Source organism: Enhydra lutris, unplaced genomic scaffold, assembly GCF_002288905.1.
Source record: "Enhydra lutris kenyoni isolate GAN:26980312 unplaced genomic scaffold, ASM228890v2 scaffoldscaffold63, whole genome shotgun sequence".
Taxonomy (NCBI): Eukaryota; Metazoa; Chordata; class Mammalia; order Carnivora; family Mustelidae; genus Enhydra; species Enhydra lutris.
In genome coordinates this window covers 5,082,759-5,107,646 of record NW_019154147.1, presented here as the reverse complement: position 1 = coordinate 5,107,646, position 24,888 = coordinate 5,082,759, and the positions used below count along the sequence as shown (strand labels likewise).

At 35.1% G+C, this 24,888-nt stretch overlaps 1 protein-coding gene across 2 annotated transcripts in view; it reads right to left on the bottom strand.

The window, feature by feature from the left end:
• Positions 1–24,888, bottom strand: part of LOC111158833 (RNA guanylyltransferase and 5'-phosphatase) — a 348,867-nt gene that overhangs the window by 303,606 nt on the left and 20,373 nt on the right. For both annotated transcript variants that reach the window (XM_022521114.1, XM_022521115.1), the window contains exons 5-8: positions 18,721–18,796; positions 17,200–17,440; positions 6,257–6,366; positions 4,914–5,015 (exon numbers count right to left, since the gene is read on the bottom strand). In XM_022521114.1, coding sequence (XP_022376822.1) covers positions 4,914–5,015; positions 6,257–6,366; positions 17,200–17,440; positions 18,721–18,796 — 529 coding nt within the window. The remainder of the gene's footprint in view (positions 1–4,913; positions 5,016–6,256; positions 6,367–17,199; positions 17,441–18,720; positions 18,797–24,888) is intronic.

The following is a 24,888-nucleotide window of genomic DNA, read 5'->3' as shown; positions in this document are numbered from 1 at the left end:
ATTCACTCAAATCATTCAATATCTACCAGTATAAGGACTTGCTGATTACCACTGATAATAAAGGTACAAAAGACAGACTTGCTCCCTGATCTTGTGAAGCTTACAATATAGCAGGAGATACAAAAGCAAAATTATTAGAAAGGAAAAAGTTACTTCTGATAATGGAAAGTGGTATGACAGAAATAGTGTGCTGTGATAAGAGATATCTCATTTCTAAAAGCTGATTTTAATGAAATGTAAGACATACAACTATTAAATCTTCAATTAAACAAAATGATTTCACCTGTATCTGAGACTATAGTGGCTTAGTGTTTAATCAATTCACCTATATAACTAATATAAATCTCTTACTGTTTTATTTTTAAGCAATTCTGTATTTCTATCTATATAATTTGGCTTTACAATTAGGAAATAGACCCTCTTCTACAACGTTTTAGAATCTGCAAAACTGTCACTGTTGCCCCCAGGCCTTGGCCAGGCTAATCAAAATTCCTAGGCAATACCTTTTATTGCTAACTCTATCCAGGTCTCATATTACATTCAATTTCAGAAATCCTTTTATCTAAATACTGTTCCTAAATACAGTAAATAAAGAGCCAATAAACTATGGAATAAGGATAATAAAAAGAGTCCCACATCCATCACAACATGGCTTTAAATAAGAAGTAGGGCACCTGGGAGGCTCAGTTGGTAAGCATTAGACTTTTTCTTTTTTAAGACATATTTATTAATTTGAGAGAGAGACAGAGAGCATGAGTGGGAGGAGTAAATTGAGAGAGAGAGAGAATCCCAAGCGTAGAGCCAGAAGAGGGGCTTGATCTCAGGACACTGAGATAACAACCTCAGCCAAAACCAAGAGTAGGACACAACCAACTGTACCACCTAAGCGCCCTGGGCATATGACTCTTAATCTCATGGTCCTGAGTTCAAGCCCCAAGCTGGGTGTGCAGACTACTAAAAAGATAAAAATAATAGGGGTGCCTGGGTGGCTCAGTAGGTTAAGCGTCTGCCTTCACCTCAGGTCATGATCCCAGCATCCTGGGATCAAGCCCCACCAAGGTAACGGCTCAGTGGGGAGTATGCTTCTCCCTCTGTCCCTTCTCTCCACCCACTCTCATCCCCGGCACATGTTCTCACTCTAATAGATAAATATAATCTTTTAAAAATAAATTAAATAGATTAAGGAGGGCATGTGACATAATGAGCACTGGATATTATATAAGACTGATGAATCACAGACTGTACCTCTGAAACCAGTAATCCATTATATGTTAATTAAAAATAAAACAATTTTTTAAAAAATAAAACATAAATAAATAAATAAATCGATAAATTAGCATCAAGTGTTCATGGCTTTTAATCTGTTACTCTTAACTCCATGCGCTCCTAGATCATTCTACAGCTCCCTGGGGCTCTTTTCACCCTATAGATCACAGTTAGTCCCTCTCCCGTGCTATTGGCCTTCAATCCTACTGTGCAAAAGAAAGATCTGGCACTGGTCCAGAAAAATATTTCACATAAATGTTTTTCCTCACAGAATAAAGTATCCTAAGACAGAGTAGGTATCAAATAAATACTAAAAGGGTCTCCTTTTGTTTTGGTGGAGCACAGTTCCATGAGAAAAGAGGTATTTCAATTATCAGTCGAAAGATTTTAGCTCAAATCACTGTAGCTAATCATTTAGAGGTCTGACAGTACTGAGAAGACATGGGGCAAGGGGTATAAAAATTCTCAGAAAAGGGAAAATAAACAAAGATAGGATGGGGGACTACAAATGACAAATTTTATAGACTGTTATTTTGCCCAAGGTTTGCCATGATCACAGGCTGAATATCATGGAGAAAACGAGGTAGAAGTTAAAAAATATCCAGAATATGAAATTCATCAGATTAAAACTATGTCTCACTCCCAAATCCCCAGGCCATTTATAGTATCAAGTCTGGAGATGGGCATCTTTGCTCCTCACCTTTTTCACTGCTTCTCCACTCAGAGGTAGGTAATAAACCTTAGACACTGTTACAATATTAAATATCTATTAATAAACCTTAAGACATTGTTACACAGCTACTATATATCAAGGTGCCTAGGTGGCTCAGTCAGTTAAGTATTCAAATCTCAACCTCAGTTCAGGTCTTGATCTTAGGGTCATGAGTTCAAGCCCTGCACTGGACTCCACATTGGGCACGAAGCCTACTTAAAAAAAAAAAAAAAAAAAATACACAAACACATAAACACACACACACATCAACAACTTAACTTCTGCTAATCCTTACTACCAATTTAATAGATTATAAACTTATTCTAATCTAAAAAATTAAATATAATTTTAACATTCTGAAAATAAGCAACAAGTTAATTTTTATTTATCCTTCAAAAATATACATTCATAGGGAGGAGGGCATAGAAGGGACACATTATCCCAACTGTCTCTATCTGAATCTTTAACTGTATTCATCCTTAGAGATTCATCCTTGTAGAATGAATATTCCTAGAACACACAAGGCAAACTTTATTATTTTATGTCTCTATACGGCTTAAAATTTTATCAAGTATTAATATTAATTTTTTTAGATCAGTTCATTTTTAAATTCAAAATAGTATGAAAAAATAAGCATATATAAAACATACTTATTGTTTAACTATTTGCATTCACTATATGAAGTGTTAATATAACTGCTTTTTTTTTTTTAAAGTAGGTTCCACGCCTAGTGTGGAACACAATGCAGGACTTGAACTCACGACCCTAAGGTCAAGACTGAGCTGAAATCAAGAGTCAGATGCTCTCTACTGATTAAGCCAACATGTTGGAGCTCAGGCACCCCAATAAAACTGCTTTCTAACCAAAAGAATAAAATCAAGACCACAATGATGGTAATGGTTACTTCTAGGTGATAAAATCACTCTTTAATTTTATTTTCTTCTTTTCATTTATGTTATTTTCTGAACTTTGTTTCACGAACCTGTGTTATCTACAAATCCCCCCCGCAAAAATGCTGAGTTGAAAGGAAAGATGATTTCCAACAAAGACCGACAAATGAAAGAAAATATTTCGATATATTCCCTATTAAAAAAAAAAATGTAACTACTAAAAAGCGTATCATGTTGAAATAGTATCATTATATTCACCTAATATTAAAATCAAGTTCTATCTGCCCCATTCCATATCTTCATATGTATCTTTTAAGGTCACCCCAAGCAAAATGCAGAAGATAACATGATATGAAAGGTGTAATTGCCATTTTGACATCAAAAACTCCTCACAAAAATTAAGTGCAACCTATATTATCTTCAAAATAACATTTAAAAACCAAATGTGAAAACTGCATCTCAAAAAAATATCTGCACCCTCATTTTTATTGCAGCATTATTCATAATAGCCAAGATCCGGAAACAACCTAAATGACCATCAACAGATGAAGAAAGAAGATGTACTACATAAATAAACAATGGAATCGTACTCAACCATGAGAAAGAAGGAATTCTGCCATTTACAACACAGATGGACCTTGAGGACATAATGCTAAGTGAAATAAGTCAGTCAGAGGAAAACAAATACTATGTATCACTTACATATGGAATCTTAAAAAAATAAAAAAAAACTGATAAAAACAGAGACTAGACTGGTAATCACCAGGGGCGGAGAAGGTAGAAGAAATGGGGAGAAACTGGTCAAAGGATATAAACTTCCAATTACAAAAATAAGTTCCAGGGACCTAGTGTACATCATAGTGATTATAATAAATAATACTGTACTGTACACCTGAAAGTTGCTAAGATAACATACCTTAAATATTCTCACCACAAAAAAGAAATGGTCATTATGTGAAGTGATGGTGGTGTTAGCTAACAGTAATCATCTTACAATATGTTTAAGTGTTCAAATCAACACATTATACACCTTAAACTTCCATAATGTTATAATGAAATCTCAATAAATTTATCTTCAATAAATTCTCAATAATGTTATAATGGAATCTCATAATATTATAATTGTATCTCAATAAAGCTGGGGAAAAAGCTAACTATATAAATGCTATCTTAATTCTCTGAAACATTTTCATTATGAAAAAATTAATAGGAAAAAGCTAACATTAACATCTGTTAAAATAATTACTTCAACTATTAGAACATTTGCCGAATAAAAAAATACATATGGCAAAGCTATAAAAATATGTTTACAAAAGAGAAAGAAAAGTTAAATGTTGAGGAAGCATAAAATTTATACTAATAAAATTTAAAAGTATAGGAATATGAAACCTGAAGCTAAGCTTTGTTGTAAGAATAAAACACCCTTAAGAGGTCATAAAATTACAAAAAGTATTAGCAAAGATTAAGAGAAAAACTATTTAAAGGAGCAAAATACAGAACAAAATATTCTAAGGAATAAGATATCAAGGAGACTTGGCAATTTTTAGATTATAAACTGACAACACATCTGTTAGTTTCAGAAGTGCTCAACAACCACTAAACATAAGGTGATGGGCACCAGACATACCAAAAAGCACAATATTATCAAGAGAAAACACTTTCAAACTTCAATTCGGTATAGACTAAGTCAAACTAACAGAACTCTGGTGGGCGCCCGGCTGCTCAGTGGGTGGAGCATGCAACTTTCGATCTCAGGTTGTAAGCTGGAGCCCACACTGGCTGCAGAGATTATTGAAAAATAAAATCTTCTAAAAAGCAAAAGAGAAAAAAAAACTCTGAAACCAGAAATTTAGCAGAATGAGAGAAACTGAATTACATAACTAAGAATACTTGTAAAATAAAAATGATGATATTTGAAACATGATTATTTTGCTGTTCAAGTCAGAAATTCACACTCCCAAGAGTACAAACCTTGTCTAACAACAAAGCAGTATTCTTCAAGCATTAGAGTTATTTGTATAACTTTATTTAGAAGTCTAACTTACCGAGTGCCATCTGCTTTCCAGCTTACTTTATATGGCTTCTGCTCCAAAAGTTTAATATTTTGCTTGTCCATGGAAACAGGCTGTGCTCCAGGGAATCCAGACCTTAAAGAAGAACATTTTATTACGATTATAGCTGGCACCCATACAAAGCAATACATCTCAAACCAATCTCACATGAGTCATACATTTATCACAACATTCTCCCTATCATGAGATTAATGTCAACTGGAACATCAACATTCCCAAGAATGCTAACAAAATATTATCTATTATCTTCTAGACATTTCAGACTCAAGTTAACAAGATTCTAATTGCCACTATATACCATAACCACTGGGCTTTTTAAATATTAAATTCATGATCTAATAGTAAAGTAGGTATGTTTACAAATCTTCTACTGCAAGAAGAAGTTTAAATCTTGCTTGCCTTAATTATCTTACATTATTCTAGATCCCATATTCCTCTATCATGACTCCACCAACTTGGCAAAACTCCAAAAGGCTGGCAAAATTCTGCTTAAAAGATGCCCAGAAGTGACAAAACAGGAGAAATATAGGTCAAGATTAAAGTACACTGGCAAGGGCTTAGCACAACATTAAAATCAATATTACTTCATCATCATTTTAATCTTTTAGTTAAAATTATTTCTAGCTAACTGATCTGTATATACCAGTGAAAAAGTTCTTTATATTAGGAATTTTTAAGAATTATCGATCCTGTTTCATCATGTTCTAGCTGTGCTATAATTTTCTGCCACAGATGGCTATGACCAACAGAAACGACCAAAGACCAAGACTTGAGAGCGGAGCCGTGAACTCTCCAGAATCCCCTCCCATGAAATGTCTGATAAATATTTTCAAGTCATGGTAGGGGGTAAAACATAATTAAAGCTGATTCCCCTAGGTCTCAGAAAACTGGATTACAGAAAAACTAGAAAATGAGGTACATTCAAGTCTTCAAGACTCACTTCTTCTCCCTTAGTAAAATGATATGGGCAACCCAATCATTAATCAGCAACAGAATTAAACACACAAAACAAATACTAGATAGTGACAAAAATAATTTTGTGTTCAGTTAGGAAGACATGTTTGAGTCATTTAATCTTGACTCAACTGTCTAGTTATCTAATTTTTTTTGTTTTTTGTTTTTGTTTTTTCTAGTAGTCTAATTTTAATTCAATTGTTGATCATGAGAAAAATCTGATAAACTCTTGCTTGATATCTTTTTAAGCACTCTAGGTAAATATTCAAACTTCAAAGAACAAAGAAGCTAAGTCAACATCTGCATTAATGTTAAATGTTGCACAATACAAGTTTTATTTAAAACTTGAAAATGTTTATTACCCTTCCCAGCCACAGAATTGATGACACTTCTGCTGTACCTCTCCTAACTTTGGTTGAGTTGTTACTTGAGTCACACCTTTAACAGTTACACCTTCCAGGAAAATAGCACCCTTAAGATAAAAGGAAGAGAAAAATATTCTGTTAATGTTCAGAATCTATTCACAAAGACCAGACTGAGAAATAGATTTGCTTATTTTCACAAGTCTGCAAATATATGAAACAGAAATGGTCTGCTCCAGAAAGTTTTATAAAATCCCTCTGGGATTGACTGCACATTTGCTTTCCTTAATCCATCACAGGTTTTACAATGTACATATACAGCCTAATGTCTATATCATATTGCCAAAGCACTCCATGGTTACTACTTATTAATAACAGCAATAATAACTTACCTACCATTTACTCAGAGCTAAGCAGAGGCTCTGACATTCTACATTCTACAAACATTTTCTTAAATCCTTATAACAGCTCTGAAAAGCAGATTTTATTTATTTTACAAATAAGTAAATGAGACTATATGCAATTTATTCAGGAGGTAAAAATAGAATCTGAACCCAGGTCTACAGTATACCATTCACTAATGATTCTAACTGGGGACAGAGAGAGGAGCTGTACCACGGATGGAGTATGGATTTTAAAGGGATAAACATCCACAATACATACCTGTGTAAACTAGAATAAGAGTGTAACAGTAGACAAAATGGCTAAACTACAGTCATTGGATGTAACAAACACTATTACTCATCACTGAATTTTTAATCTAAATTTTTGAACTCAGAACTACATAAAGTGTTTTATTGTATTTCATAGCAAGCATATTTTTAAAATATCACAGAGAAGTGAAGCAGATGGAGAATTTATATATCAAATAAATACAGAACACTCCTGGAAATTTTAAAGACTAAAAATACAGTCTAGATTCATGCTACAATTACTTTCAGACCCATAAAAGGCCTGGCATCAGACTCAAAAATCCATAAAACAACTCTAGCTGTTAACGTAATTAAGGAATAAAAAATATGGTCTACAAGCTGCAATGATCAACCTTCTGGCACAGATTTGGCAACTCGAGCCACTTAGGAATGAAAAAAAAGAACATGGTATTTCGTCCACATGCGTCCCTGTCAAATCTAGAAGAGTCCTGAGTCAATCCACCAGACACTAGTTCTACTTTTTGCCCCTAATTCTGAATCACTTTTTATAATTATGTCATCAACTCTCCTTAAATAAGCATACTTTAAAGACTTTATGAGCCAAAAGATTAAGGAGTACCATTTGCATTACGCCATCACCCCTTTTTACCAACCACTAAAATTTCTGCTTTAGAACCATGCAACCATTAAATATAGTAACTACAGAAAGAGAAAAAGAACCAGGTTCACAAAATATTTTTGTATATTTAGTACCTGAGGTACTCAGATAACGGCAATATCCTTAAAAAGTTATATCCTGTATATTCTAATTAAAAAGAAAAAGCATTCAGAGTTCAATTTTCAACATCTTTATTCTGAAGGGACTAATAGCATAAGATTTTTTAAGTTTTACAGGAAGAAGGTTTACTCATGAGCATGTAATTCCTGAGGGAGGTTAAGAAATCAATGATAATTTCTGAAAAGCAAGGGCAACTAGCATAAATTATTCCTAAAACATAAACACTACTTCTTTTTGTAACAAGTAATGAAAAGGACTAAAACACTGGAATATGATCAACATTCACCAAGCACTCTTCCACAGTATTACTAGAAATATTTTAATAATTCTATGCAGCTGAACAAACAAAATTTTTTTTAATTTAACAAAATAAATATTCAGCCTAAGTACATATTTAGCTATTAAGCATGTTTAAACCCTAATCATTTAGCAAATGCCTCTCATCCATTTATATTTCTTCTTCTTTGATCTTTCCTACAATGCATCCATTTCTTGTTTACTTTATCTTCCCCTACTTTCTTCTGCAATAATTATTACTAAGCAAAAAATGGTAGGAATAGGTCCTTAAAAAACACTAAGAATTATGCACTTTTTACACAAATACTATTTAGTAACTTTTTTTTTTTTTAAGATTTTATTCATCTATCTCAGAGAGAGAAAGAGCACATGCACACACAGGGGGAGCAGCAAGCAGAGGGAGAAGCAGGTTCCCCACTGAGCAAAGAGCCCAATGTGGGATTCGATTCCAGGACCCTGGGATCATGACCTGAGCCGAAGGCAGATGCTTAACCCACTGAGCCACCCAGGGATCCCATCTGCTTAGTAATTTTTCAACTTAATTTGCTGTTCACTGTCATTACAAGTTTCTTCTGACAAAAGTATTTTATATTATTCAAAATTACACAGTAATTTCTAAAAGTATCACTAAATCTAAACAGCAATGTCTTAAGTCTGGAACTATTTTCAAAAGTACTATAACTGAGACTCAAAGTCTTTGACATTTACTTTCACTTTTTAACAAACTACCATTTCAGTTTGTGGGAATAAAGAAATTTCAAAAGTGAAAAGAAGATAACGTATGCTTAAGATGAAACAGGTATATTTCATTAACAGAGTCTGCCAGGCTTAAAATGGAAATTCATACGGCTACCACAAAAAAGGACAAAAGGAATCAGTGATCAGTTAGAGGAAAACTGAAAAAACCATTAGAGAAGATGGGGCGGGTGTGCAAATTACACATAAAAGGTGTGTGTGGTAGAGAATGAGTAAGCAAGTATGTATGTTATGTGTAACAAGGATATTTTAGAAATGAAGAAAATGCACTAATAGGTTTTTTCAAAGACATGATCCCAGACATTGATTCAAAGGAGCAAGCAACATAACTGTTAGTCATACTCCTCCAAATCAATAATAGCATGTGCTCAAAAGATGAACAAAGGTGTCAGGAAAGTGAGGGCCAAGTACAGTGCAACTGTTAAAAACCCAAATGGAACTATCAGAATTCACTACAAGAGTCCATCACTTCAAACCATAGTCAAGAAAGGGGAATGCTAACAAAAATAAAGTCTCAAGCCAAAATAAGTTCACTGCTTTGAGATGGAGCCACAAAAATTAGTCACGCTTGGACTGCCTCTGTTAACTACCTTCAACTCAGATGGAAATAACAGGAAAATGAAAGTTTTCCAACCATTAATTTGCCAATTACTTTTATCTATACTTCTCATGCCTGTCAACCATACTGTTGACATCATCCAAAATCAAGTCTCCAGTCATCTTTCCTTTTTTTTTTTGACAGACAGAGATCACAAGTAGGCAGAGAGGCAGGTAGAGAGAGAGGGAGGGGGAAGCAGGCTCCCTGCTGAGCAGAGAGCCCGATGCGGGGCTCGATCCCAGGACCCTGGGATCATGACCTGAGCTGAAGGCAGAGGCTTTAACCCACTGAGCCATCCAGGAGCCCCTCATCTTTCCTCTTTGATGGTCCTATCCTCACTGCTTTGGAGCCCTCTCTCTCTGGTTCATCTTATCACCAATCACCTTCCCAAACAGTTTCAATATAAACCCTGGGATCTCTTTTTCATAAATAACCTACCCTATTACCTCAACCTTTTTCATGAATACCCTATCCCCTTATGTCTTAACTAAGAACTAACTCTTCACCAAGGAGACCACTTCTCTCATAAGGAAAAGCGATTCATTGGCCCACTGCCCAAGTCCCATGGGGGGGCAGTATAAACCATTCTCCTGTATCTTCACTTGCTCTCCTGGACTCTCAAAAGTTCTTCTTTCATTTCCATTTACACAACTCCATTCAGCTATACCACTCGACTGTGGTACAGGAGACATCCACTGCGGCTGGTGGCACAACAGCTTTCTTGAAGAGCTGTGAAGACAGGACCCTAACAGCGATGTTATAAAACATTACAAGATAGCATCCCACTCCAGCCAAAGTTGATGGGAGCATAAGCAAACCACTAACTCAATCTGAACCAACCGGATTCTCTCTTCTGACAACCTGGAATTAGGATTCAGAGAGTCTCTGCATGTGGCTAAAATTACAACATGTAAGTTCAGAAGATATAGGATAATTATAAGCACCCAGGTAAACAAGGAATAACAAAGAGCCATTCTTTTTTTTTTTTTTTTTAATTTATTTGACAGGCAGATCACAAGTAAGCAGAGAGGCAGGCAGAGAGAGACAGGAGGAGGAGGCAGGCTCCCCGCTGAGCAGAGAGCCCGATGCGGGGCTCGATCCCAGGACCCTGAGATCATGACCTGAGCCGCAGGCAGAGGCTTTAACCACTGAGCCACCCAGGGACCCCCAAAGAGCCATTCTTAAAAGACAAAGCCAGTGAGATAAATGACACAAAAGGAGAGAGACAGAAATAGGAGAGTAAAGCAAAGATGAAAAAATAAGAACAAAGAGCAGAAACTAGGTTCTAAATAGTTTTCCAGGTCCAGGCTCCAGTCCCTTCCTGATAGCTGGCTATATTACTGGGTTTGAGTCCTACTCATATGCTCACAACAATTTCCTCTTATTAGTTAAGCTGGTTTGAGCTAATTTCTGTTACTTGCAAGTAGAGAATCTAAAGTAGTAAAACACTATTCTTTATGTACTCACCTCCGCTCATTTCCCCACGTTGATTAAAAATATTATTTCTCACTGTGCTAACTTCTATTGTTACACTGGTAACATCAACATCCAAGAGGTAATTGGACACATCAAACAACTTAGGCTTCATAGTTCAGTAATTTTATTTTCAATGACCATCACCTTTGCTTAACTTCAACAACCTGCTCCATGGCTGTCATCATTATTCCATGCTGCTCCACCTTTTGATTCATCAATTCAACTCACACTGACTGAGTACACTCTAACTCCAACACATCACTCTCTGACCTCTTTCATTAAACAGCTTAACTCTTTTACCCTAACTATGCTCACTTATCAATTTTACCAAGACTAACAATCCTATCACTTCTCTCTTTTCACAGGCTAACAGCCCCCATCCTGACCTTACTTCCTATTCAAAGACTCTACAGCTGATTACTTCAATTATTTTTGCCTAATATCCCCAGCACTCCTCAATCTTTTATCCTTCCATCAGACCCACACCAAGTATACCCAACCTTTTATCAACCTACCATTAGTCTTCTGTACTCCCACACATAGCAGCTGAAATTCACTGAGGAAAAAACCTCAATCTCAGTGCTATGGATGAGATTTTCCCTCCACTTATTGAAGACCCACTTCTCCATCTGCTTTTGAACTCCATTCCCTTTCACTTCCTCAGACGTCACTCTATCATTTATTCCCCAACCTTTATTTTCAAGATCACTGATTCTACCAGCCACTTATCCACAAGTAATAAATATTTTAGAGTTCATTCCATACTAAAAAGCCTTTTCTGACTATATCTGCATCAAACAATTACCCTTACTCTCCCTTTTTGATCATAACTAAACTACTTGAATGACTAGTCGGTATAAGCATGCAGAAAAAAGTTAACACAGCAGGACTACTTACAAGCTTGGCCCCTGACTGGCATCTGGGAACAAGATTCTGAGTGCCCTTAGTCAACTGATAAAGGTGATTCCCCATGCCTAGACTATTCGTACAAACAATACCACTTACACTGAACAAATGCATTCTTTCTGGGATTCTGGAAATTTCAGTACACACTATGCAGAGGCTGCCTATGTGACCAGGCTTCAGTAAAACCTTGGCCACTAAGACTCAAATGAGCTTTCCTAGGCAGTAACATCACACATGTTGCTACATCTTCATTGCTGCTCAGACAGTGAGCTCTGCACAACCCCTCATGGGAAGAAGAGAGCACAAGAAAGCCTGCATACAGAATCCACCAGACTGTACTTATCTTCTTCCCTTATCACCCAACTGTATATCCTTAGTACACTGCTGTAATAAACTTGGCTGTGAGTACAACCATATGCTGAGTCCTAGTGAGGACCCCCAATTCTGTCCCCATCTTCTCACCTCCCATTAGCTTCTTAAAAATCACTAATCTGACCTGGCCCTACTGCATTACAGAAAATAATCCTCAGATGTGTCCCCTCTGTGACATTTCATAGTGTTAAGTCATTCATATAAATCACTAACGAACTCTAAACTTTTTCACATTTCTTTGTCTTTTTATGCTGCATCCAGGAAGAATTTCCTGGCTAAATCCTCCAGCTTGGTAATTTCCTCTATGGCTACCTTCAACCTGTTATCCAACCCATCTAACTGAGTTGTTGGATTTTTTAATTATAATTTCCAAGATCTCTAATTGGTTCTTTTTCATAATAGTCTGTAATTATTGTATGGACTGATATCTTCTCTCATCTTGTAAAGAAATACTGTTTGCTTTATATAAACTGTTTCCTCTGGTACTACCTAAAAAGAACGAAGTAGTTAAAAATGTACTAAAAGAAGATACCCAAGTTAGAAAAAAAAAGTTGCAGAAAAATACATTTACGTTAAGAATGAATGGAGAAGGTAAGGTCAAAACTGAACATATGTATGTAAATGCACAGACAAGTAAATATCTAGAAAAATTACCAAAAAGAAGAGAGCAGTTGGGGAGGGAACAAAAAGACCTTCACTTGTTACTCTATATATTTCTAGATGTTTGTACTTTTATAAAGAAACCTGATCTTTATGTCATTTATGTACACTCTTAAATTAGATAAGTAAATGGGAAGAAATTCTTCTAAGATGACAAAATGCCAGTAGTAAGACAAAAGTTAAAGAATTATAAGTTGTTTCTTTTGTTTTCAAATTTTCTTTAATGTAAGTATACTACTTTTATAAGTAAAAAATATATTTAATAATTTTATAATTTATCAGTTATGACTTGAAAAGAGGTAAAAACTACTTAACCACTTTGAAATCAAACCTACCTGCTTTCTCCAAAACAGGAGAAAGAAGGATTTCTGCTTTTGGCAATGGCGCCTAGTTATTGAAATCAATTCTGCAGCCACGAGAAAAAGCTAGACAAAATGTTAAAAGCGCTTGTTTGAAGACACTGGAGAAGTAGAAAGGCAGTAAAGGCTTGAAGAGCCAAGAACTCAGAAGGAAAGGAATCCAGAGAGGGGAGCTACACATCTGGTACTGGTCTTCCTCTATGGGCACTGTTTCCAAAATGGTAGGTAAGAGGCTAAAAGGCTGAACACGCTTTCAGCAATATCACAAGAACAGGGAAACAAAAACTGGAGTTTCAGGCCACTAAGGAGGAAGCATCCTATTTAGGCTTTCAGTTAGGATCCCCAAATGGCTACACTCTGGGAATTAAGCTGAACCAAAAAGAGACCAGTTCCCCAAAATTGAAGACTAGTTTCTGAAAATTCCATCCTTGACTGAGCTAAGATGTCCTACTCTTAACCCTGTGTAGAAACAAAAGTAAATGTTCTCTGAAGGAAGAAAACATGATGCAAAAGTCTCAAATTTTTCCCACAATTTTTCATACATAATGACTAAGAAGCAGAAATATGCAGGCATGACAAAAAATAAATAAACGACTAGAAATCAAAAGAAGAAAAACTAAAGATCCAGAAGAGATCCACATCAATTAGGTATCTGACACAGGCTTTAAAATGACTGGGATTAATAAATTCAAAAACCTAAATGACAAGATGAAGAATTCCAGCAAAGAACTGAAACTATTTTAAAACTCAAATGAAAATTCCAAAAGTGAAATAACTGAAATTACGTACTTAATGGATAAATTGAACATCAATTCAGACAAAGCTAAACCGGGATTAGTAAACTGGAAGAAAGAGGTCAGAAGAAAATATCCAAATTGAAAAATGGGGGGAAAAAATGAGTAGAAAATATAGAAAGAACATAAAAGAGACATTCGGGGAGGGGGGGGCGGGAAACACATCTTCTGGGTGAGTCCCAGAAGAGAAAAAGAATGGATGTGAACCAATATTCGAAGAGATAATGGCTGAGAATTGTCTAAAACAACAAATCCAACCATAGGTTCAAGAATCACTATAAATAGAAAGCAGAATAAACACAAAAAAACTCTGGGTAGACATATCATAGTAAAATTGCTGAGAACCAAAAACAAAAAGAAATTAGCTTCAGAGAAGCAACTTCTTAATAGAAATGGATTATGGAATGATATCTTCAAAGTGCCAAGCCAAAATTCTATGCCCAAAACAAACATTCTTCAAATGATGTCAAGAAATAGACATTTTTACACAGATACTGAGAGAATGTGCTGCAGCAGACTCACAAGAAAGAAAATACTAAAGGGAACTCTTCGTTTAGAAGAAAAACTATCCCATTGGAACCACAAAAATAGATGAAAGACGAGCACCAGAAAGGATAAATTTGTGGGTTTATCTAATGAATATTTGCTGTATAAAATGATGATGATAATGATGATGATGGCACCTTATGAGGTTTAAAACACTTGTAGAATTAAGATACACAACAATAAAAAGGCAGGAAGAGGTAAATGCAACCAAAGGTTCTAGGATTCTTGCATTGTTTAAAAAGTGGCAAAAGTACTAAAATATACCAGACTTTAACAAGTCAAAGATACATACTGAAATCTTGACTAACCAGTAAAAGAACAGTAAAAGAATGTATAACTAACAAGCAATGGCTTGGGGTGATATAAAAACAATTAAGCATAAAGAAGGTAAGAAAGAAGATAAAAAGGAGCATACCATGGTGGGGGAGTTAAAACTCTAAGTTTTAAATCTAACTATATCAGTAAAATAAATGCGCATGGACCAAATACTCCAATAAAGCAAAAACTATTCAATGGATAAACAAAACCCAACAATGCAATGCAGACATACCTTAAATAAAAGATAAATAAAGTCTGAAAGCAAAAGAATAGAAAAAAGATAATACATATTAACATTATCCAAAAGGATGCTTGGGCAGTCAATCATACTAACATTAGATATTTTTAATGCTAAAAGTGAAGACACAGTTAAGAGTTAATAATCCTTTACACACATTTGTATAAACTAAATAATATCACCTCAAAATAATAAAGCAAAACTTGACAGAACTAGAAGGAGAAAGAGATAAATCCACAGTCATAGTGGGGTACTTGAGGGGGAAGAGGGCAGGAGGAGCAGGAAAGAAAGAATCCCAAGTATGCCCCATGCCCAGCATGGAGCCCAACAAGGGGCTCTATCTCATAACCTGGAAATCATGACCTGAGCCAAAATCAAGAGATGAACGTTTAACCAACTGTGTCTCCCAGGCTTCCCCGTAGTGGGAAATTTTTAAACACTGCTCTTAGTAACTGACAAAACAAAACAGGAAAAACTAGAATGGGGATTTTTTTTTTTTTTTAAGATTTTATTTATTTATTTGACAGAGAGACACAGAGAGAGAGGGAACACAAGCAGGGGGAGTGAGAGAGGGAGAAATGGGCTTCCCGCCGAGCAGGGAGCCCTATGCGGGGCTTGATCCCAGGACTCTGGGATCATGAGTCCTGGGATCATGACCTGAGCAGAAGGCAGACGCTTAACGACTGAGCCACCCAGGCACCCAGGGATTTTATTTTAAATATCCTTTATATTCCCTAAAGAAACATGGCCATCTTGGCTATGTTTCTCTTAATGCTGCTGAAGCTCTTCTGCCCCTACAGAGATTTAATGGTACTTGATATTATAAAATAAATGTCATTTTTAAGACCCCTTCTGCTGGGGGGGAAAAAACCCTGCAAACTTTAGCACATTCTGTGAAACAGTAACTCTTTGCTTTAAGCTCTTTTACACATTCAAATATTATATTGTAATGCAAAAACACATTAGCATATGCTCATGGTTAACACTGTTTTTAAAAAATAAAGATGAATTTCCTTACAAAAATGATACTATAAGAAGGTAATCATCTATGCTATGTTATGTTATGCTATTAGCGTTTCCTTAGAATGTGATTCTTATTTTTCTAGATATGTGATTCAATAATCAATGAGTTAGACTAAGAAAATACATTACTTTTTAAATTATTTCTATGTTTCAAAGCAATTAACACTTTTCAGTGGCCTCAAAATCTTGAAGTTTAAAATGTGTAAATATATATTAAAATAATGTTTTTCAAGCAAGGAACTTTTTTTAAAAAGCCCAAATAGGGGCGCCTGGGTGGCTCAGTGGATTAAGCCTCTGCCTTCGGCTCAGGTCATGATCTCAGGGTCCTGGGATCGAGCCCCACATCGGGCTCTCTGCTCAATGGTGAGCCTGCTTCCCCCTCTCTCTGCCTGCCTCTCTGCCTACTTGTGATCTCTCTCTCTCTCTCTCTCTCTCTCTGTCAAATAAATAAATAAAATCTTAAAAAAAAAAAAAGCCCAAATAACTACATCATTCGATTTACATAAAAATAAGGCATTTTCTTCCTTGCCTGTGAATCACTGCCTACTAATAAATGAGTTGTATAGTCTTTACTGCTCAACTATGATATCCCACACTCCTTATTTATTACTTCATTAACATTTACTTATCTCCACACTTTCCCTAACTTTTCCCTTCAGCCTGTACCATATACTTGTGTGTGTACAAGTACAATCAGTACTTTTCTTCTCAGTATCTCTCCTATCCTCCCAAGAAAACAATTCCTAATGGTTTTTGTTAGCCCTTTTAATGGGAGTTGTCCATAGAAGAGTCTTCTCAGTTCAATGTTATAGAAAATATGAAAATACCAACCATGGGAAGAACAGAATTTATATGGAAAGTTATTTTAACTATGTAACAATTTTGTAAAGCATCAGTAAAAAAAATTTCACTATGTAGCTGGAATCTTCCAATACTTTGCAAAAAATAGTAAGTTCTCAATCTAATATGTAAGAGTTCTTTGGTTTACCTAAGAATCAAAAACTAAGTGAACTTCTTGCAAGCTTTTCCCATAGAAAAGGCAGACTCATGGCTATCAAGAATCTTTAGAAACAGCCAGAATGAAATAACTTTAAAATCTAGCTAAACAAATACATAAATCTCAATAAGCTTTCAGAAGAAATAAAGACTATAATATTTTTAAACATTACCAGTTTTAACCGCTCTTTTCTCCTTTTGCCGAAGGAGGCACTTGACCCAGGTTCTGATTCCTTTTTTCCATCCTCATCCTCATCTTCATCTTCATCATCCTCAAAACACCAATCTGGCAAAAGAGGTGGGGGTGGTGCTTCCTCTATATCACCATAGCGACGAAAAAGTTCTTTCAAATAATCACCTTTATAAATTCCTGGTGGTCTGGCTTGAGCAAAAGTAGCAACTGCTGCTTCAATACTATGGAAAACAAACACCATGGAATTTCCTCACTTTTCTTCATTTATGCAGATTTATCAAAACTCATTCTATTTCAGTCACCAAAGGAAGTACAGTACAGGTTTACAAAATGGACAAATCATATTCCCCAGGCCCAAGGCATTCAATCTACTAAAGGACAAATCTGAAACAGCTTTAATACAAGGTACATGGATAATCCCTAAACCCTGGAGAGGTAAGCTGCAATGACAGAAGAGAGCTTGGTAAAGTCTGTGAAAAATGTATATAAAGGCTTGAAGGTTGAGATCGAACTCTAAGGGAAATCAAAGAAATGTGAACGCCAATATGAATAAAGTAAAAGCATGCTAGCTTTTAAGAACTTTCAACAGACCTGATAAAAAGAACAAAGGCCATCAGAGAGAGGCTAAAGCACACACTGACAAGGAGTCTGGGGTTACTGTCAAAAGCACCTCAAAGGCCAGAAAGGCAGAGCTAGAAGAGCACGCAGTAGAGAACCAGAGGATGTGTGAACAGGGAAATATACAATATGTGTACTTCAACTGATTACATTCAGAGAAGGACCTACTGTGTTGAGGCTTTATAAACAAAAATAATGACCCTCAATCAGTAAACAAGAAAATTCAGGTAGTAATATCCCATTTGCCCAAGGAATTTGAGGCAACAAAGGTTCTAATCTCTCAGGATCTAAAAAGGTACTTCAATAAAGCCATGTTTACTTGATTGGTTCATACAGAGTAACTGTCCCCAAAACAACTTCTCCATATACCATTACAGGTTTTTCCTAATATTCAGCAGCTATAAAAAATAAAAGTATTATTAAAAATGAAAAGAACAAGGGGCATCTGGCCGATTTAGTAATTAGAGCATGCAACTTGACCTCAGGGTCGTAAATTTGAGCCCCACGTTGGGCATGAGCTAGATTCTTTAAAAAAGAAAAGAAAAAGAACAATAATAACAATAGTAACTTCCAAAGGTGAATATAAAAAAAAAGATTTTGAGTAAACTTGTTTCTGGTAATTCTGGAAGATGTGAAAAAAATCTGGAAAAGAAAATATATAGTATATAAATATCCACAAACATTCAACTAAAATGCTACTTAGGACAAAATACCAGGTAATAAATGATATTCTAAGACTAATCAAGTCTAAAATGAAAACCACTTTAAATATTATTAATTAGGACTTCACCAAAAATTTGACAATATAAAATGCTAAAACTAAAAAAAAATCGGTAAAATTCTTTATCAATTACTAATCTTCCATTATAACAAGAAACAATACCTCCAATCCATTTTCTCCACCAAAAAGGCACATATGAGGAAACCAGTGCGATTGAAACCATGGGTACAATGAACACCTAGAAAATAAAGTAGCTTTGGTTTAAAACTAAAATACCACTTCAAAAGCCACATTTGACTTTAAAATTCCAACCTGTAAGCAAAACATTTTAATGACTTTATAAAATAACTACATTTTTAAAAACTTGGCCCTCTCTTACAGCTTAGTAACTCATTAGTTCAAGTCCTTAGAATCTAATTTATCTCATTAGCAAGAAGTTTAGTATATACTGGTTACAAATCACCTCTAAAGTCTAAAGATTTCTCTTAAAACTAAAGGATTCCAAGCACTTTAAGGACGCCTGGATGGCTCAGTCAGTTAAGCGTTTGCCCTCAGCTCAGGCTATGATCCCAAGGTCCTGGGATAGAGCCCCATATTGGGCTCCCTGCTTGCGGGGAATCTGCTTCTCCCTCTCCCTTTGTGCCCACTCTCTCGCTCTCTCTCTCTCAAATGAAAAATAAATCTTCAAAGAAAAAAAAAAAGAATCCAAGCACTTTAAATAAGAAAGTGTTTTTATCAAACACACATACACACAACACTTGACTAGGTCTAAAATAATTGATGGATATATAGTACCATAAAAATAAAACTACTTTGACGTTCTCTTAGAAACGGACAATGTCTTTACGTCATTTTATAATATTTAAAACAAACCTTCAGGGAGCAGCTGGATGGCTCAGTCAGTTGGACTGTTGGTTTCCGCTCAGGTCATGATCTCATGGTCCTGAGATCAAGCTCCACATCCAGCCTTGTGCTATGTGTGGAGGTTGCCTAAGACTTTCTTTCCCTCTCCCACAGCCCCTCCTTGCCACTCTCTCTCCCTTAAATAACTCTTTAAAAAGGTAAAATAAACTTGCAGAAGAAAAACCTGAGAAAAATAATTTTTTCTTACGCCTTTTTTCAGTACATATTCAAATGCTGTCCTACCTCTATATTCTGAAAAGCTGCAAATGAGCTTCATAAATTCCAAAAATGACTGCATTTTTAAATCATTTTAACTACTTTGAAGAAGTAATTAAAATAGTTTGCTTGACATTATTAACATGACATTACTTAAGTCACTCTCCTACAAACATCGAAAATGAAGCTTTTCCTATTATCTCTGTTTAATGTAAAGATATCTCGACATTTAAGACCATATCTTAACAAACTACTCTACTCTTTGTATATAAAGCATCCTAATAAAGGGCAACCAAAAATCAAATATATAAATAAACTAAAAGAATTACAAAACTTCTAGAAGACAATATGGAAGAAAATCTTTGCAACTTTAGTGTAGGAAAAGACTTCTCAGATAAAACATGAAATAAAAGGAAATATTGATAAATAATGCTACTTCAAATAGGTAAATGTCTACTCTTTGAAAGATGTCATTGAGAAAATAAAAACACCAGGGGACACCTGGGTGGCTCAGTCGCTAAGTGTCCTGACTCTTAATTTTGGCTCAGAGCATGATCTCAGGGTCCTGAAATCAAGCCCCACATCGGATTGCATGCTAGGTGTGGAGCCTGGTTAAGAGTCTCTCTCTCCCTCTTCTCCTCCCCTAGCTCTCTCTTCCTCTAAAAAGAAAAAAAAAAAAGGAAGAAAAAAAAATTGCCACAAAATATATTTTCATTACATATATCTAATAAAGAACTTCTATCCAGAATATATAAGTAAATCTTACAACTCAGTAATAAAACAAACACCTAATATTTTTTTAAAACTGGGCAATAGATTTCAAGACACTTTACAAAAGAATGTGTGTAAATGATCAAGAAGTACATGAAAAGACAGTCAATATCATTATCATTAAGATGAAAATGAAAATCACAATGCAACCCCTACACACCAATTAAAATAGATAAAATCAAAAAGACTAACAATGTCATATGTAAGTGAGGATATAGAGGAATTGAAACCCTCATGCACTGCTGATAGAAATATAAAAAACACAATCACTTTAGAAAACAGTTTGGCAATTTCTTAAAAAGTTAAACATACATCTACATCAAATGACCCAGACATTCTAATCTTAGTTATTTACTGAAGAAAAATAAAAATATATGTGCAAAGACACACATAAAGATTAATGTCCACAGCAATTTTATTTATAATGGCCAAAAAGTGCAGATACCCCAAATGTCAACCATCAGGTGAAGGGATAAATATGTAGTATATCCATTCCATAACTACTATTCAGCCATAAAAATGAATGAATTACTAATAAATACAATAAGGATGATTTCAAAACCTGTGTGAAAGCAGAAAACAAAACAACAGAAAGTCCATATATACAAATTTCTTTTACATAAAGTCTATAATATGCAAAAATGTGTATGGAAACATGAAAGACCCTGAATAGCCAAAGCAGTCTTAGGAAAAATAACAGAATTGGAGGCATCATACTTCCTGACTTCAAATTATACCACAAAACTGTTGTGATTAAAAACAGTATGGTACTGGTATAAAGACAGATATATAGACTAATGGAATAGAACAGGGAACCTAGAATTAAACTCCTGCATATACAGTCAACTAATATTCAATAAGGGAACCCAGAACACTGAATGGGGAATGTCAGTCTCTTCAACAAATGATGTTCATGCAGAACAATAAACCTGGACCCCATCTTACACTATTCACAAAAATTAACTCAAAACAGATCAAAGACTTAAACATAAGACCCAATGCCATAAAACTTCAGAAAAAAATATAGGGGAAAAACTACTCAACACTGATCTTGCCAATGATTTTTTGGATATGACACCAAAAGAACAAACAACCAAAGCAAACATCAACAAATGAAACTACATCAAACTTAAAAGCTTCTGCCCAAATAAATAAATAAATTAAATTAAATTAAATGGCAATCTACAGAATGGGAAAGAAATTGTGCAAACCGTACATTATATCAGAGCCTAATATCCAAAGTATATAAGGAACTCATACAACTCAATAACAAAAAAAAAAAGCCAATTTAAAAATGGCCATAGGATCTCAAAAGACATTTTTCTAAAGACATCAAAATGGCCAATGGGTATATTAAAAGATACTTAACATCACTAATCATCAGGGAAATATAAATCCAAACCACAATGAGATATCACATCACACCTGTTAAAATGGTTATCACCAAGGCAACAAGAGGTAAGTACTGGCATGGATGTGATGAAAGGGGAACTCTCCTACACTGCTGATGGGAATGTAAATTGGTTCAACCACTATGGAAAACATAGAGTTTCCTCAAAGAATTAAAAATACATCTACCATATGATCCAGAAATTCCACTATATGCACCCAAAGGAAATGAAAATAGAATATTGAGATATATGCATTTCCATGTTTATTGCAGCATTGCTGACAATAGCCAAGATATGGAAACAACCTAAGCACCCATCAATGGATAAAGGAATATGTAAGGTGGGGGGGGTTGCATGTAATAGAACTTTAGTCAGGAGAAAGAACATTCTGCCATTTACAACAACACAGATGAACCTTGACATATTATGCTAAATAAGGGAGATAAGTCAGACAGCGAAAGACAAGTACAGTATGATGTTACTTATATGTGAAAATAAAAAAAGCCAGACTCATAAAGTCAGAAGAGTAAAACAGTAGTTACCAGGAAATGGGGGCGGGAAGGAGGTATAGGACAGAGTTATTTAAATGTAAACAAATTTAAATTAATTAACTAAAACAAATTTGCAATGAGTAGTAAGAGCTAGAGATTTAATGCACAGCATAGTGAATATAAACAACAATATTGAATTATGCTCATCAAACCTGAGAAGAAACAACTTAATTATTCCCACTAAAAAAAAAATTATGTAACATGATAGAGGTACTAATTATTGCTACAATGGCAACCATATTACAATGTATAAATATATCAAATTAACATGTTGTACACCTTAAATTTCCACAATCTCTTATGTCAAATATATTTCAATTAAAACAATTTCTAAAAAATCCAAATTAATCTATAGTGACAGAAGGTAGGAAGTGATTGCCTAATCTGTAACTAAGGGTTGAAGAGAGGCTGAACACAAAGGAGCATAAGATGCAAACGCTCTGAACCTTGGTTGTAGTTTCATGGGTATCTACATCATTAAATTGTACATTATAAATGAGTGCAGCTCAATAATGATGACTGTTTTTAAATCCAGTTAATAAAGTGAGGGGCACCTGGGTGGTTCAGTCAGTTAAGCATCTGCCTTCGGCTCAGGTCATAAACTTGGGGTCCTGGGATGGAGCCCCATGTCAGGCTCTCTGCTCAGTGGGAAGTCTCCCACCTCTCCCTTTGCCTCTCTCCCTGCTCATACTCTCATATAAATAAATAAAATAAATTCTTAAAAAAAAAAAAAAAACCTAGAAGTTAAAGTGAGATGCTGATGTAAGTCTGCAATAGGCATTAAAAACATATTCCAAAACACTTGTTTTTAACAACTGACTTTATCAAAGATGTAACTTTGATACATTTTTATTTTTTGATACATTTTTAAAGGTATACAAATAAAAGTATCATTTTCATGTCATTTCTGTAACACGGTAAGATTTCTTTCCAAAAAAGGTTTTTGCTACTTAAAAAAAAAAATTTGAAAACCAGTATCATAGAGTTATCATCAACTACACCAAATCACCTATTTTCTACATTCATACTAAATAATCATTAATATTTAGAATAAAAACCTTAGTCAATGAACAACACCCAATTAACAAGGACATAAAGGAACTATAGACAGGAGCAATCTGCGCAAACAAAAATATGCATGAATCAAAACACCACATATGGCAAAACTATAAATGAATCAGAATGGCTATAACATGGAGTATAATAAAAAAGTAATACCAAATGCAGTTGGGAGGCAGTGAGAAGAACAATATCCTGAAGAAAACTGTGTACCATACTAAAGACAGTATACGGGCAATGGAGAGATATTAAAAATTTTTAAGCATGGCAATAAAATTATGTTTTTTTAAAAAACATTCCAGGGGCACCTGGCTGGCTCAGTCAAAAGGGCATGCAACTCTTGATCTCAAGGTTGTGGGTTCGAGCCCCACGCGGGGTGTAGAGATTACTTACATACATACATACATACTAAACAAATGTTTAAAGAATAAATAAATAAATAACCCACTCCAATGGCTGTTCAACTGAAGACAGAGAAGCAACAACGAAGGCAAGAAAAACAGTAAGGAAGCCATTCCAGTAATTTAGATGTGAGATAAGGGTCTGAGTGTCAAGGGTCATAATGTTAGCGATAATGAGGGGAGGCAGACTAAAGAGACATTTAAGGCAGAATCTCCAAAATGAGGGGTGAATGACCAGCAACATAGAGAGAAAAGACGTACAAGGAGTCTCTGGTTTCTGATGTGGTTAAGTGGGCAGTGGCAACATTTACTAGCTCAGAAAGTACGGGAGTTACATCAGTCTTATAGGCATGGTAATGAGTACAGTTGGTGATGATGAGTTTAAGGTTCTTCTGGGACTTCAAAGTATTTGGGGGAAAAATAGCAAAGAGCTTCACAGAGAGGTGGAGAGCTGGCTAGAGCTGCAAATTAAAGAATAATCAACATATACTGAACTAGGAAAGAGGGCTGTGGTACAGATAAGATCACTAAGAATGGGTATGTGAAAATTAATAATGAAATCTGAAGAAAACCAACCTTTCAAGAGTAAGTAAGGGAGGAAAACTTATTTATAAAAAAGACTAAGAATAAAAGCCATGGGGTCAAGAAAACAAAGAGAACATGGAGTCACATACAACAACAACAAAAAAAAAGTTTCAAGACATGACTGTTCAACTGTTTAAATGTCACAATTGAAGTGAAAGTCACTATTTGTATAAGAGTGCACAGGGAGGACTCCAGATTGCAATGTAGTGAATGGGAATAAGTGAATTCAAGTATCCATCTTTCAAAAAATCAGCTGGGAAGCGGAAGGGGAAATATAAAACAAGAAGAAAGGTATGGGATTTGGGGGGGGGTTATCATTTAATATAAGAGGCTTAGATATGTTTCCTATGTTTACAGTCTGAGAAGAAGCTGGTTAAGTCACAGAGGTTGACAATAATTGATAACAAGGATACAACTGAAATAAGTTTCTAAAGAGATAAAAACAGCTCAACC